This window comes from Oryctolagus cuniculus, chromosome 4 (genome assembly GCF_051225735.1).
Source record: "Oryctolagus cuniculus isolate XC-2025 breed Fujian yellow rabbit chromosome 4, ASM5122573v1, whole genome shotgun sequence".
NCBI classification, from domain to species: Eukaryota; Metazoa; Chordata; class Mammalia; order Lagomorpha; family Leporidae; genus Oryctolagus; species Oryctolagus cuniculus.
Genome location: NC_142870.1, coordinates 47,119,115 through 47,136,854, shown reverse-complemented (window position 1 = coordinate 47,136,854; position 17,740 = coordinate 47,119,115). Strand labels below are relative to the sequence as shown.

Here is a 17,740-nt window from a genome sequence, read left to right as displayed (position 1 = left end):
TCCCCAGACCTTACCGTCCAGTAACTACTTGATGGAGCTTTTTATAGTCTTCATTCCCTTCTCCCTTTCACTTAGTTCACAGCCTTTCTAGTCTTCGGTTTTAATATCATCTTTTATATCATGAGCAGTGGGTGCCAGTTTTATAAACACATCAATTGCCAACTGTATAAGTATTTGTTAACACTGAAGATAATTCATGCAGTTCAAACTAAAATCCCATTACACAAGATATTTGACTACTTAATGATCTGAAATGGATTCCCATGACAAATTTAAAAGAATAGATTTCCCCAGTTGCCAAAAAAACACTTATTTTCTCTTCTATATGCTTATTGTAAAAATCCTGCATTTAAAAACATCAGCAACTATATTAATTAAGAATCATGTATAGTGCAATATTAATTAGGAGGTTGAGATGAACCACAGCGCTGAATCATGTAGCAGATGAATACCTTCAGAAGCGATGTGTCTCTCATTACACTAGATAATGGTTTCTAGCACAGTGGTCAACAAACTTGAGCAGCATCAGAACCAAAAGAAGTTCAGTTAAAAATCAGAGGGCAAGTTCCCATGCCTTGGGTTTCCAATGTACAAGTCTTTGTTGGGACCCAGGATTTTTCATTTCTAACAACTATTGCATAAAAATGAAAAAAAAAAAGAAAAATAAGCACCTTGATACGTGGTATACACATATATGTTAAAATAGATACATATTAAATATGTATTATATACATGTTAAATATAATTTTATATTATATGTACACATGTATATGAAATGTATTAAATATATGCATATTTATACATATACATATATTTAACAGAATGCATTATTAACAGAATGGATAAAAATATTTTGTAAACTTAGGTATACTCAGAAAATCATTTTTCTTCTTATGTTTCATGTAATACAAGTGAATAATTTTGGCAACTTTCAAGGAATCTCAAGTAAGACACTGACAATATTGTATTCATATAATAATTCCTGAACAAACTGAGCATAACTAGTGGGGGGAAAGTGATGGTAATAAACAGGATATCAAGATTGCAGAAATATTTGAGGTGGTTTGTGTTATAGATATCACAACACTTAAATATTCTGAGGTCCAATAGTTATCATTTGAGACATGGGACTAATATAAAAAGTGTTTCACACCATATTGTTTTACAGGCTAAATTTAATTTCTGTCTTTTAAATCTTTCAAATAATATTAACCACCTGAGTATAGTAAACCCAAGGGTCAGGACTATTAACTCTTGAAATAAAATAAATAAAAGTTAACAAAAAAATCAGGAGAAAATATTTTTAAATACACAAAGTTTTGGATGAATTGTTATTTTTATAAATTCTTTCCAACATTTTAAATTCACACTTAATGAAATCACAGAATTAAAAAACCTTTCCACTGGGAGCACCTACAGTATTTTCATATTCCACATAAAAATGCATACATGGAAACCTCAAAAGAGAATGTTTATTCTAAGTACATCTTCTATAAAATATTAAAGTAATTAGCAGTACAGAAACTTATATAAGTGTGCTTCAAAAAGTTGACAGAAAACTGTAATTAAAGGTCAGTTTACTTTGATCCTAAAATGTTGAAATCCATGCATAGTTTTATCTTAATATGCATGGCCCATACATTTTTAAGACCTCTCATATGCATGGACATCAAAAAATATTTTGGACAAAAATAGCTTTGTCTTTTAATTCTATTTTCCACGAGCTTTTTGACATACCCATATTTCAATTTGCCATGTATTATTTTGCACACTTCAAAAAATGTTATATATTAAGAATTACATATGAAAGCCATTCTTCTAAAAGTTATAATATCTACACTTAGAGTCACTATTATTTTCAAAACTATACCTTTCCAACAGAAAGCATATTCATTGAAAGTTTTGCAAAGTAACAGTTTGATGCCAAGAAGTTACTAGTTTTATAGAACAAATACTATCAATATAAGAAGTCAACCAAAAGTAGAATTTTGTTTTTGACCCAATTTTTAATGTCACTTTAAAACATATATATGAGATGATCTGAGTGAATGAATAAACCACTTAAACATCCAAAGTAAAAATGAAAATTATTTGAATGAACCTTAGTTCTATTTAACTTTATTTATTGCTAATGTATGTTAGGTGAAGATTAATAGCACAAATGTATTTATGAGTAAATTTCAACCAAAGAAAACTCAGACAAATGTTTCTAGTCTCCTTTACTATAAATTCTCCAAAGCTGTAAATCAAAGTAAAAGAAACAAAGTACACTCTATGTCATATTTCAACAATTCTAAGCCCATACCCCAAAGTATAAATAAACAGTATTGATGCAGGGAGGACTATTTACATAAAAAAATAACATTAGCAATGGAATGTTTTTCAAAGCACTGACAAAGTAACATTTTAATTTGTGTGAATTAAATGTTGGTTCAATAGATTCTAGCTTTGCTAATTTCTTTCTGATTTTCCCTTCTATCACAGTGAATTTTGATTCATGGCAAAGTCAAAAAGATAACAAACTTTGCCATGTTTTTCTAATTTAATCGGACAGCTTTCCTTAAAAGGTGAGTATAATAGATGAACATAATATATTTAAAAAAGAGTGTATGCAGAAAAATTTCAAATGGCCAAGAATCACACGTTTACATGTCAAAAATTTGATTTTCCTGGATCAACTATGGAGCATATGAAGCAGAATTTGGACTGTGATTCATAAAGGCAGGATCCCAGGTGTTTAATGCTGACACCAGGTTGTCAAAATATTCTTCCTGCATTCCAAACCCAAGACAGAAAGTGAAAACTAGAAATCCAGTAGTTAAGTCTTCTAATTTCCAGACTTCACATAACACAGAAATTCCAATATTAAAGGTAAATTATACTACATCAGAAATTAGAAAAGCAATGACTTGTTTTAGAGAGAATTTTTATCATTTCCATTCTTCCTTTGACTCATTTCTGTCAAACATTTTTCTATTTTTGTTTAAAGAAATTTATTCACAGGATTTTGGATTTCTGTTCCCAGATAATAATCAACATAATTTCCAATATAAAGATGTTTAGTTAGTTTTATTTTCAGTGAACTTTATTTCACAGACTGGAAATATTTTAGGTACATTTAATTGAACATATCTGCTAAAACAAAAGATAATTTTTAATACAGTTTATAGACAGATAGTTTGGATATTTTTGTGTATAGTACATGAGGAAGCTTCAAACAGTTTGTGTTAAAATGGGATTTAAAGATAAGTTTATTTTGGTGCCAAAAGATTTGAAACCCATGCACACAAGGGCCTTCAAAAGATTCACGGAAAATTCCCATTACGAAAAAATTCTGAATGGATTTGAAAATTTTTGAACCAAAATAAAATTATCTTTTAATTTCATTTTTCCATAAGCATTTTGAAGTTCCTTCAAATATTTTCACTTAACTCTGTCCCATTGAAGGAGAGAAGGAATGTTTTACCTTCATTTAAATGAACTGATTTGAAACAATCAGCATTTTATTCAAAGATAAAAGCTTAGCATTGTCGCTCCCCCTCTTCGTGGAGGAGCAACACAGGACCCTGCGCTGTTCTTTCGTCTGCTCGGCCCTCCCCGGGTTTGCTGCTGGTTCTTCCTGGGTTGGCTACTATCCCTTCCACCTCCGTGGAAGGGCAGTTCCCCCTGGCCACATTCCCCACTTCCGCAGGGGAGCGGCACACCGCCGGCCGGCTTTCTCGGGGGCTGCACGGGTTCCCTTAGATGTTCCCCATAGATGTTCCTGGTGCATGCCGTCTCTCTCCTCCTTTATAGTCCTCCTCCGCCAATCCTAACTCGGCTGCCCACACGCCGAGTACGCTGCTCTCCAATCAGGAGCAAGTCCTACAGTTAATTGGTTGAACTGGAGGCAGCTGTGCGGAAGCTGTTTACTTCTCTCCCAGCGCCATATTGTGGGAGAGCAGATGCATAGAATAAGTCTTAATTCCAGTAACTCAGTCTAGTCCGGTTTGCTCCCCACAGATCCCCCTTTCTTTTTATTTTTGGCGTTGATACGCGCCTGTCTTCGGTGTCCCGCGGCACACACTCTGCTCTACTTGCTAGAGTTGCCACAGGTTCTTAAAAGTCCTATCAATCAGGCAAACCGAATCCGGGTCCTCTCTTCGCCATGTTGTGAGGAGGTTTTTAGGCGCTGATGCGTGCCTGTGTTCGGTGCCCTGCAGCGCATGCTCTGCTCTGCCTGCAGGGGCTTACAAAACCTAGCAATCAGGCAAACCGAATCCAAGCCTTCTCATTGCCGTATTGTGGGGGAGACTTATTAGTGTTGGTTCGTGCCTATCTTCGGTGACCTGCAGCTCATACTCTGGTCGAGCTGCCTGCTGGTGCTTACCGCCTTAATCAGGCAGACCGAATCCAAGCCTTCTAATTGCGGTATTGTGGGGAGGTCTTACTGATGTTAATTCGTGCCTGTCTTCGGTGACCTGCGGCGCATAAGCTGCTAGCTGCCCGCAGGTGCTCATCACCTCACTTAATCAGGCAGACCGAATCCAAGCTTTCTCATTGCCATGTTGAGGGGAGGTCTTTCTATTTCTCTGTTTCTCTATCTCCGGGCATTCCTATTTCTCCTATTTTACTTCTATCTACCAGCATTCCTATTTCTCTCATTTTACTTCTAAACTTCCCGCGGCTTCTCTTATCCCCGCGGTTTCCTGGCGCCCGCCCGAGGCTGCTTCTCGGCACCTCGCCTCGCGGCAGCTTCACGGCTCTGCGCGGCTTCCCGGCTCTGCGCGCACGCTCCGCGGTCTCCACGCACTTCGCGCCCGCACCACGGCCTCGCGCCAGCCCCGCGTTCCCTATCTATTCACGCCCCGTGCTCTCTCTGCACGCGGCGGCTTCCACGAATGTTTCCGCCACCACCGGCATTCAGTCCAAGTTCCCCAGACTAACCTGGCGAATCCTGGCGGCCCAGGTCTCTGCCTCTGGTTCCAGATCTTCGCCTCTTGCTCCCCGGGGTGACTTGAAGAATTCCAAGGTGGCTTATATCTCCGCCTCGGCCTGCACTCGCGGCTTCATCCTCCCTAACATTTTTCTCTACCCGGTATGTTTCCTTAAGTTTTCTTCCAACAATATTCCTCTCATTTCTCCTGGCTTCTCCCCACAGTCCGTATCCGAGTCCAAGCCTCCTCCAGGTTTCGCTTTCGCTTTCAATCTCCTAGCTTCCCCGCCATAGTCCGCATCCGAGTCTATGAAAGCTTTCACTTTCGCTTTCAATCCTAACTTCTTTCCCACAGTCCATATCCGAGTCTATGCCTAGGCTTTCAATAGCTTCTTCCGGCACCTAGGCTCTTTGCTAGTCTCTCTCTCCGGCATTTTCCTGCTTCTTCCTGTTTCTTCCCTCCTAGGTTTCCCTATCCGAGTCACGTTTCCTATCCGAGCTAGGTTTCCTATCCGAGTCACGGCACCATTATGTCGCTCCCCGTTTTCGTGGAGGAGCGACACTGAACCCTGCCTAGGCTTCATATCCGAGTCACGGCACCATTATGTCGCTCCCCCTCTTCGTGGAGGAGCAACACAGGACCCTGCGCTGTTCTTTCGTCTGCTCGGCCCTCCCCGGGTTTGCTGCTGGTTCTTCCCGGGTTGGCTACTATCCCTTCCACCTCCGTGGAAGGGCAGTTCCCCCTGGCCACATTCCCCACTTCCGCAGGGGAGCGGCACACCGCCGGCCGGCTTTCTCGGGGGCTGCACGGGTTCCCTTAGATGTTCCCCATAGATGTTCCTGGTGCATGCCGTCTCTCTCCTCCTTTATAGTCCTCCTCCGCCAATCCTAACTCGGCTGCCCACACGCCGAGTACGCTGCTCTCCAATCAGGAGCAAGTCCTACAGTTAATTGGTTGAACTGGAGGCAGCTGTGCGGAAGCTGTTTACTTCTCTCCCAGCGCCATATTGTGGGAGAGCAGATGCATAGAATAAGTCTTAATTCCAGTAACTCAGTCTAGTCCGGTTTGCTCCCCACATAGCATTAGTATTTTTATTCTGACTTGTTTTGCAAAACCTTTTTATTAATTTATTCAGAAAATTTTAATTAATGAATAACCAATCTAGGAATTCCAAATGCTGCAAGTAAATGTTACAATTTCATACAATGGAAATCAACGTCACAGAACTTTCAGTTTTCTGGTTGAGGTAAATATCAATCAAATAATTGCATTAATGTATAATTACAAGCCATGGAGATATGACAAAGAACATATATGAGGATGTAGATGATTTAAACAGGTGCTATATGCTATCCTGGTATGGGCATAAGGAGTGGGGGTGGCAGATAGGTGCTTGTGAAATGGCAAGAAGATCTCCATAAAGAAGTAAATTTTGACCTGAAATCTGGAAGATTTTTACTTATTTATTTATTCTTTTTTTTTGACAGGCAGAGTTAGACAGTGAGAGAGAGAGAGAGAGACATAGAGAAAGGTCTTCCTTCCGTTGGTTGACCCCGCAAATGGCTGCTATGGTGGGCGTGCTGCGCCGATCCAAAGCCAGGAGCCAGGTGCTTCCTCCTGGTCTCCCATACGGAGACACCAGGGCCCAAGTACTCCACTGCCTTCCCGGGCACAGTAGAGAGCTGGACTGGAAGAGGAGCAACCAGGACAGAATCAGGCGCCCCGACCAGGAGTAGAACCCAGGGTGCCAGTGTCACAGGAGGAGGATTAGCCAAGTGAGCCGCAGTGCCAGCCTGAAATCTGGAATATTAATATTTGAGAAATAGCTAATCACTTAAAAATTTACAATAAGTACACTGTATATCTAACTATAATATTTTGACTTTAAATTCAAAGTATACTGGAAAGATTATATGTAACTTTATTCTGTGTAGATTTAGATGGAATAACATTTATCTGATGTTAAAGGTAATGTGTTGGACTCTTAATGGAGAGTGTTTCTGGCATGTCACACAACACTGTCAATTTTCATTCTAGGATTAAAATCCAAGTCATTAAGTGTTGATTCATATTTAAGAAGTTTTATCAATGACTTTAGCAAAAGTCTTCAGATGAGAATGGCAGAAACTCAAAGCTTGTCTATCTAGAATAAGAAATGATATTTGCATAGTTTTTAAAATTAATTCAAATAGAAATATATATAAACGTCTCATTTGCTCAAATCTTACTTGCTCTGAAGTTCTGGGACATTTTAATTAATATACTCCCTTTGAAAATGTGAAAACAAATATTTTTGAAGGCTAATTGGTTTGCATCAGATCATACAACAATAAGCCAGAATTCAAATGCAGATGTTCCAATTCTAAATGGTTTGCTTATTCTAGTTTGCTATTCTGCCTATTAATTTTGACATCTATTAAAGCAACGAAAAAGATAACCAAAGAAAATATCAATGGCATTGTCACATACAATTATGCATTGTCATAACTCTCATTTAGAAAATAGCATATATGACCAGAGATAAAACATTGCACTCTGTCAGGATGCTTAATTTGGAAGTATGAGAACTACAATGAATAGTGGCTTGATGGCAAGTGAGACACATGCTGTCACACAGTTCAGTGGTTCAGAGACAGTCTATTTGCAGGCGGTTTTTTCTGATGCTCATGGGGATAGGCCTCTCTGGTGCTTAGAGTAGTGCACCTGTTCTGGGCCCTGGATCATCAAAAGGCAAGCCCACAGTGAGGAAGTGAGAAAGTATGGGGCCTCTCCCATTTCTTTTATTAGGAAGAAACCATTTTCAGGAGTCACTGGAATTCTGCTCCAGTATCATTGGCTTCCCTTTTTCTTGCTTAAACCAATCACTGTCAAAATGACAGTTATGGTCAGGGTTAGCTCTAAGATGAATTCACTCCATGGAGTCATAGAGATGCCACTTTCCAGGAACACGGGCCAGCGCAGGAAGTAGCGGTGGTGAGAACCTGAACAATATCGATGTTCCATCAGTAAGGAAAAGCCAAAGAACAGGCAACAGATGGGCAAGAAACAGGCTTTCCATTCACCAGTGTTTTAATTTAAGTCCATTATCACTGCTTAGCAAAAAGAAATATGAAGGAAACCCTAACTCTACAACTGTTGATTTGATAATTCTGTCATCTACAAATAGACATAATTTCCCAAATTCTATTCTCAATCTCTTCTCTTTGTTAGTTTCTTTAATTATTTAATAATAATATCCTCATGATACCTTTGTACTACTAATACTGTCCTAGGTGAAATTATGTAGCTTTACCTCCAATGGATCTCTCCTTAGTGATGATACACAGACTAGGAAAAATCTACTTGGTAGATTATATCATCAATCAATCAGTAAATTTAAGTATATAGTCATGTGTAAGCAAAAGTTGTCTGTCTTTCTAGATTATACTCCAAAAAAAATGTAAAGGTCTGTATGTGTTAATTCCCCTCCAACCTAAAGGATGTTAAAGTTATTTTCTGAAACTTTTGTATACTATTAGGCCTGGCATTCATAAATCATAATTCATGGCCTAAAGGACCAGAGAAGTTAATTGATTGTGTCTATTTACCAAAGTGAGCACAGTGCCAGAAAATACCTGTGTCAAACAAAACTCTTTCATTGAAAAATTAGTTGCTATTTATGACTCCTAGATAATTTCAGTTTGTAAATTTGAGTACTATTTTCATGACTTTCATTTATAGAAAACTAATGATTTATTAAATTTTATCCAGACCTGGTCATTTTGTGCAGTGTTTAAATATTGCTTAGGATGACCACATCCCATATCAGAGTATCTGGTTTGAGTCCCAGCTCCTCTGTTTTGGATTCCAACTTGCTGCTGATGCATGGCCTGGAAGGCAGTAGGTGATGGTAGGTTCCTACCACCCACATAGGAAATAACAGATTGAGTTCACCATTCCTGGCTTCAACTGGTCCTATTAGTGACTCTTGTGGACAATTTGAAGAAACAGCAAGTAAAAACCTCTCTCTCTCTTCCTCTCTCTCTCTTCCCCACCCCCCTTTCTCCCTGCCTTTCAAATAAAATGAAAAGTAAATAATTCATTTTAATTTTTTTTAAACTTTCTCCCAGATATTTTGAGAATTTATTCCAGGACTAATAGTATACACAGTATCATATTTTATTACACTTTCCTTTCAATTTTCTTCTAAGATTTGAAGCACATAAAACTGGAGAGAGAAATACCTCTCTCAAGAATTTACATAGGTTAACTGTCCAATTTTATGTGTGTATACATCTACAGGGAAAGGAATACTAGTAATGTGAAGGAAAATACACGAAGGAATGAGACACTCTTAGATGGTTTTCTCCAAATATGTTAGCCTTATGTAGCTCAGTTGATATCGTTCCATGAAATATGCACTACAAATTTGAAATCAGTCATTATTTATTCCTCAAAATTTTTATTTAAAGAACTATGTAATTTAGAGTGGTTGATCAGAGTGTAACTGGAGTTTGGAGAAGGAGCTTGCACTCTGCCAAACCTCTTTGGTTACCCAGGTCCTGATGGGATACTGTTTTTATTCTCCTAAAAGAGTTTCTCAGCCTCAGCCTTGTCATTTCCAACTGACTGTTCTCCTGTTGTGGGGACTACCATGTTCACTGTAAGATGTTTAACAGCATCTTTGCCCTCCTTCATCTATTGTCAGTAGTTCTACTCTCCCTTGCTGTGTTTCCAGGCACTGCAAACGTCCCCATGAATCAAAATTAATTCATATTTCCTTTGCTCTCACCCCTTTATTCTGTTAAGAACCACTGCCCTGAATCAAAAGAGCAGGATTGTTGGTGGCTCAATTCAATGTGATTTTGGTACTATAGTTCTTTCTTCTAAAGTGCATGTACATTCAGATTTAGTTAATGTCTAATCAGATGCTCTGCTACTTGATTTTCTTTATTAAATAGTTAAATAGATAACAAGTTCCAAGATGGTTCTACCTATTGCATGTAATTTTTCATGGAAAAACTTCTAGCAAAAATGTTAAATTGGTTTTAAAGTATATATTTTCTATAAAAACAAAACAAAGAGAATCTATCTTTGTGGTATCAAAAATGGGAAAGTTTAGGGAATAAAAATAGCTGACTGTCAAAGCACAAACAATTTTACAAACAAGAATATTAAATTCCAAACCGAAATTTCCCATAGAGTACCTACACCCAAAAATTTACTGTTTCGCAGAAAATAATGAATATTGATTAACATTTTCTATGTATTTATTTATGAACATCATGATTAAATAACATGAGAGAAATTTAAAGAAAATACGATGTAATATCTCCACAGGACAAGAAGTCACCTATTTGCTATTCTTGTTCTTTTTCAAGTCTTCGGGTTCTTGAAGTATAATGAAGAGATGTTCTAATGATCAACTTGGACAGATTGGCCAGTTGTTTTAGGCTAATATGCGCATCAGAGTGAGGGAAGCCAGAACTGCAAGATCAACAGATAAAAGCAAGGAAGAGGGTGCCAAGATGCCTGGGGGCAGCTCTCTGAGGCAGCAAGAATCCAGACTGAAAGCTGTTGACTGGGAAATGCCAGGCAAAAAGAAAGCAGGACATTGAGGCAGAGAGGGGGAAAGGACAGGAGGTAAGATATCCTGGGGAGTGTTTCTCAAATTTAATGTGCTTTCGGATTCAGAAAGTGTGGGGCAAGGGCAGGGTCTGCATTTCTCATCATTTCCCAGGCAGGGTGCTAGAACCCCCTCTTCCCACCCTCCGCCCTTAGCTCCCAATGTATTTCTGGAAGTGCAGGTACTATTGCTGTTTCACCACGAGATATATGAGATTAACAATGAAGGAATTAATTTCCTTGGATTCCCAATACATAGAGAAATGGTATCTTTATATCTTTAAAGAAAAACATTGGTTATACTGTTGCTCTGATACACAAGTTGATTTCCTGTCTTTTTAAAAAATACGCATGTATTTATCAGGAAAATATCACTGTGGTTTTTGCGTTTCTTCTATCTTTAAGGAGCATATTTCTATGGCATAATATCTTACGAACTAATGAAAAAAAGTAAATTAGGTTTCCTATATGGATGATTATTTTTAAATATTCCAGATTAATTCCTGGTCTTGATTCAGTCTTTAAGACAACATAGGCTGTGCTTTTATACTCATCATTTGATTCCTTTTACACCCATGGGAAAACCAAACCTGGCTTACTTCCTGCTCTCTTCTCCAAAGCAACTAATGAAGGCCTGATTATAGGTTTTGGCATTCTGTCAATACAAGGTGTGCCAGGAAGAGAAGCGGATACAAAGATGACAGATAGATGAAGTATCCCTGATGGAAAACATCCGCTGGTGAAGATGCTGGTAGCGTAGTAAGAATTAGTGTGCATAAGCACAAAAATCTAAACACTGAAAACCAACACTAAATATAAGTAATGTGATCTGTTGGAGAAGATGACAATAGTAGACGAAAAAGGAGTATAGAAATGCATCCTTCTGGTGAAAATCTCAAAATAGCATTTTGCATTTTTAACAGACTATACTTAGAAACAAAAGGTATTCATTTATCACAGTTTTGTAGCAACAAGAATTTTCCAATGTATTATGCTCCATTTATACATTTTTAAAAAGGTAGAGGGGTGGGTAACTTTGTCTCATAAAAGTTTCATTATAAAAACATTTGGGACAACAAAATACCAAAATTGCATTTGTAATATGTTTGGTTTGGTAAAGCATGAAAGGTAAAATGTTTAATATTTCAAGATAGCACACGTTTTATTCTAAAGGAAATCTCAGTTTTAAACATATAGACAAATGGCAGCCATTTTAAAAAAATAAATTAAGGAAATTGAGACTTCTATTGTGGACAAATGTATTCTAACCTACTTGGAACAATCACCAAGGCTGCTTTTAAGGCTATGGCTTTGGAGATTATCATCTTAAAATACACACTCTTTAATGTTACCTAAATTTAGAAAATTTTCTCAATTTACTCACTCTGATCACATCACAAAAAGGTCAGATAATCATGCATAGATCATCTACATAACACCAATAATAATTAAACTATTTAATCAGCCTGTTTGAAAAATTGAGCATTTCAGAAAAAAAGATATCAAAATTCCCAGTAGTTACATTACATACAAATAGTGAGCTGTGCTGTCCATGTCCTGAATATATTTGTAAATATAATTTGGCAACATCTGCAGAGAAACTCCCCTTTGAGATCACACTGATAATTTCTTCTGTTCCCTAAGAGAAACAATGGAAAGAAACATGCTTCCTTTCAAGAGGTTACTGAACTCACCCCATGTGATGGATAAGAGATCCAACCCAGCTCCCCTTGAATTGTTTTTGAATCCAGTAGATTGACTAAAAGAAAACACAGAACAAAACACAGTTAAAATGAATTATTTCCATTTACTTCTGTTAAATTAATGTTACTTGTTGTTGATTTTGCTATTCAAAAAATATGACTGTCCATTTTCATTAAAAGTATATGATGAGTATAAAAGAATCACACACACAAAAAGAAAAGGACCACAGGGGCTGGCATTGTGGCATAACTGGTAAAGTCACCATCTGCCATGATGGCATCCCATATGGGTGTGGGTTCATATACCAGCTGCTCCACTTTCAGTCCAGCTCCCTGCTTGGACCCCTGCCACCTATGTGGGATTCACGGATGGAGCTCTTGGCTTTAGGCTTCTGCTTGGCCCAGACCTGAGACATATGAGAAGTGAACCAATGGACAGAAGATTCTCTCTCTCTCTCTCTCTCTCTCTCTCTCTCTTTCTGTTTCTTCCTCTCTCTATAACTCTGACTTGCAAATAAGTAAATAAACCTTTAACAAAAAGAAAGAAAGCAACCACAGGGAAAATTAGGGGACCAAAAGTTTCTGTGGACTTTTAAATTAATACTGAATATCTTAATAATTTTCAACACAAAAGCTATAGAGCTAAAGAGGAAACAAAAAAAGCAAAATAAGAAACAATATTAATGCTAACACAATATTAAAATGACTGCAAATGCTATTAAATCTGATAAGCTTACATACGATTTCTTCATGAATTAATTCCTAAATATGTTTCCATAGTTGTATATATAATGTTTATATTGTTCTCAGCTAACACCAACAGAATATTTTGTGCTATGCACTTTTTAATAATGTGTAGACCACTGAAGGGTAACAAACAGAATGTATTCCTACCAATTTGAGGAAAAAACAAAGCAGAATATGTTTTATGATATCATCTGTAAAAAGTTTTATTTAATTAAGGAAGGTATTGACACTCAAAGACTTTAGTGACGTTATTCAGAACTCTGTGCTAGATATTAAAGTCTGACTACTAAACAATATCAATAGATAAAAAGTGGGGCCTGTGCTGTGGCGCTGTGGGTTAATGCCCTGGCCTGAAGCACCAGCATCCCATATGGGTGCCGGTTCGAGACCCAGCTGCTCCGCCTCTGATGCAGCTCTCTGCTATGGCCTGGGAAAGCAGTAGAAGATGACTCAAGTCCTTGGGCCCCTGCACCCGCATGGGAGAACCAGAAGAAGCTCCTGGCTCCTGGCTTCAGGTCGGCGCAGCTCCAGCCATTGTGGCCATCTGGGGAGTGAACCATCGGATGGAAGACCTCTCTCACTCTCTTTCTGCCTCTCAACTCTCTGTGTAACTCTGACTTTCAAATAAATAAATAACTCAACTCTTAAAAAATATAGATGAAAAGTAAAGTTTAGCATATTGTTATATTTTGAACATTTATTTAAAAGATGAAGGGAAATTATTTGTTTTCAGCACAAAAAAAGTAATTTTTTAGTTAATTAGAAATTAAAATGTAAAAAGACACTTAAATATAATTAATAACAAAGAGTTCACTTTTGTTGATCTGTTCTGTGAAATAATGGTTACTGTGGTTAACTTCAACTATCTACAAAATTAGATAACACTTCCATGAATCACTAAGGGAAAATATAAATGAAAGTCACATAAACTAAACATGTATTATGAATATGAACCAGAGCAGGCGAATCAATAAACACAATAAAAGGGAATCATTTTCATGGGCTCTCTATATATGTTAAACAGACACTACACAACACACCCACATGTTGTCTGCAAAGTGCTTCCTGATACATAAACAATACAAGCTTTCTTTAATCATCTGAATTATATATTTAGAAATATTAAGAGCTACAAAAAAGAAATGACATTTTTCATAGGCATTAGGGTTTTAAATTTTTAAGCACTACTAAAATTTTAAAGGAAGATATGTGGTTAGCTGATTGGATGATAAATACATTAGGTACATATAAGAAAGGTACTTGTTCATTACAATTTAAAAGAGATACTGAGTTTGCTTAAGATTTGCTCAATGAAAAAAATACATAAATTTATCCTGTTACATGAGAATTTTTAAAAGATTTTTGTTCTTACAATACATTGGTCCCAAAGAAAGGTAAATACATTTAGATAAGAGAAGAAGAGATCCACTGCACCCATTACCTAGCATGAATTCTGTAACTGAATTATTTCCTAGGGTATTAGTTTGGAAATTAACAGTATAGTCAATTATCTTGAAATTACCTCTCAAAATAATAAAAAAAAACTCTACTGATTAATCAACAGTATATATTATATTTCAAATTATTCAGTACTTGAAAATATAAAAATACACCCTCATCTTTACATTAAAGTATATTACCAACATCCATTCTGAAAATAGCAAATCTAGTTCAGTTGTTGGTTATCTCAAAATCATCAACTGATTTCTCTGAGTTCTATATAAGATTTGCATGGTAAAATTTACACTGTCCATATTGTCAGTGTCCTGAGGGGACTAAGTGGCTCCAAGAATTATTGTGAATAAATAATAATGAAAATATATTTAATGATGAACATACTAAAATGACCCAGCCGGTTTAATTTCAGTATTAGTAACCAGAGAAAAAATTGTTTGAGGCCAAGAAAATATGATTTATCCTCAGGTAGTAAATAATATTGCAGTTAGGTTGTTAATTAAAGTATTAAATATCCTGAAGTTTTCTCTTATGATGGGCAACAGACTGGACTAATAATATCAGAATTACATTTCTACTCAGAGAACAACTAAACAAAAAAGAATTATACCACATACCACAAAGTCAATTAAAATATGCATAGTAGATTCATTAAATGTATTACATTTCCTTAGAAATAGAATTTTGAGCATACTCCATGAATGAGTAAAATACAATTATCAGCGTTACCAGTGATCCTGCTTCTGTGGTCTATTACATACTATCATATCTACGCTGGTTAACTCACAATGTAATTGTGAACATCAATAATATATGTATATTTAAAACCTCCATCAGTTTGTAACATCTTATATAGACTCAATTCTTATAAAACTAGAGTAATTTACAACAGCTCCATTTTGGCTTCTGAGCCTTCAATACATGACCTGTTTAGAGCATAGTTGATATCAAAACCCTTTTTAAAGGCACCTATTTTGGGTCTTGGTTTACAAAGTGCCTTTGTTTGAAGTCTTATAAGAATAACAAAGTGAATGGTTGTTAAATTGGGACTTGCCAGGACACAAATCTCAAGTCTTCTGGTATTTATTGAATAGGAATCTGGATAGAGCATAATGGCAATAAGAAGAGAATTTTAAAGTAAATGTATGAGTGATTTCTCTGGACAGATAAATTAAACCTAACACTGCAATCCAACGTCTTACATCCCACACTGATACACATAAGAATCATGGTTACTAATGCTTTTCCCTCTCAAAGCCTATGTAGACTTCATCATTAACTGTGGTGCCACTATTCAAATGCCAAGGGCAAATGCAACAGGCCAATGACTTGTGATGTCAAAATATTATAATATTATAGTCAGAATTTAGTTGGTAACATGCAATACACAAGGTTTATTTCAACTGATGGAAAACTTGAGTTCACAATATGAACTCTAACAAAGAGTAAATTAGGTGTTCAGGGTAGGTGAAAACATACAGATGGTTTAATTCTTTACGACTACTTCATGCCATTTATTTGCCAATGATGTTAATTGTCCCTTGTCAGATTTCAGTTCTAATGATGTTACTTCCAAATATTTTTGATGTGGAACAGGAAACAGATCATTCCATTCATTTCATAGTACCTTCTATTCAAAGGGCTATGGATTGCATTTTAAATTAAATTGATATAAATTAAAAAGTTTTTAAATATTATAATTCAATTTAACTTGGTGTAGACATAGGTATATGCTGGATAAAATTGTATTTGGAAAGAGGAGTACTAATTCTAGAACAATATGGCTCTAGATTTCTGTCCCATACTTTAATGCCTTAAATAGATGTGTGAATAGAAGGAGGTTGTTCTCATGAGAGCAAGCAAGAAACCCTCACTGTGAGTCTGGATTTGACTTTCTGGTGGGTGCATAAAGTGAGATATCTTGGAGAGAAAAAAGTGTGGTATCTGATGGAAATCAGAGAGGGAGAAGGGATTGAAGGCACAAGAACACAGTGAAGTGTTTAAAACAGCCTATGGAAAGGACAAGGATGTTTTCCTAACAGTGACCTTTACTGTCACATTTCCCCCACGCTGGATTGTGGAATAAGATTCTCGGCAGGCCTGCTCTCTCCTCTTCTCCTGTCCTCCATCACAATGGACAGACTTAATCAGAACTCTACTCTTGAAATTGCTTATTTACATTGGCAATGTCATGAAGAATTATCTAGGCATTAACATCATCTTCTCTTCTTACCAGGAGGAATTCACTAAGATATTTTAAAGGACTCAGTCACCAAAACAGAAGTTTGAAACAAATGTTCCCAGTTCATGAAGACAGATTTAAAACATGAAGCATAAATTTCTGGAGTTTTCAATTGCAGAGAATCATTAATACAACAAGATATTTTCAGGGACTTTTCAAAGTTCTGATTTTTATTGGCTAATTGTCCACTTAGAACAATGAGAGCTATACTAATATTCACATCTTAAAATATTAAGTGCTGCAAATATACAAAGTACTTAATTCTTAAAATAAAATTTCATAATTTCATACTGAAATACAAGATCTTTTCAATTATCTAATAGTACATCAGCCTGCTTTGTAGTTACGCTTTAGTTGCATTTTATGAAAAACACTGAGCTAAAAATAATTAGCAAAGCATTATCCTAGGTAAAAAGTAGATTCCAATAGCTAAACAACTTCAGATTCTTGTTCCAATAATAGGCCAAATGATTAGAATAGAAAACAAGCCCACACTTTGATGGCAACTAGCTTCACTAAGGAATGGTAATGTTTTCTTTTCTATTTACAACATCAATATAATTATCCCAGCTACATTTCTTTTACATTTATCTTCATCATTTTCATCACTTTCTGTTATAATAAACTAAGTAGCTTTGCTGTAGGTTATAAAGAACAACTAGGTCCTTTAATTCTACTTCTAAATGATACTTAAATATCACAAATAGAAAAAAACCCTTCAAGAAGGCATGTATTTTCCTCGTGTTATAATTCACTGTGTAGTTCGTAGGTCAAACATAACATGGAACTAAGAAGCCAACATTTATTTTCTGACAGCAATCCACCAAAGTTCATCATTTCAATTTTGTTGTAACACCAGGGTATGCCATTGAGAAGAAATCTACAGAAGTCAGAGTTCTATGAACGTCCTTACAGATTTCAACATAACTTTTGCCTACTGTGCACACACGTCCTTAATTTAATTGCTCTTGTGGATGCCCATTTGTATTAATTTGATTTTCTATAGGGACATAATTAAAATATTTTCAGTAGATCTAATGAATATTATAGTTCATACACTAGCAATTGTTATT

At 36.4% G+C, this 17,740-nt stretch overlaps 1 protein-coding gene across 2 annotated transcripts in view; it reads right to left on the bottom strand.

The window, feature by feature from the left end:
* The window catches only part of EPHA3 (EPH receptor A3), a 394,767-nt gene that overhangs the window by 361,275 nt on the left and 15,752 nt on the right, over positions 1-17,740 (bottom strand). For both annotated transcript variants that reach the window (XM_008267088.5, XM_002716757.6), the window contains exon 2: positions 12,215-12,279. In XM_008267088.5, coding sequence (XP_008265310.3) covers positions 12,215-12,279 — 65 coding nt within the window. The remainder of the gene's footprint in view (positions 1-12,214; positions 12,280-17,740) is intronic.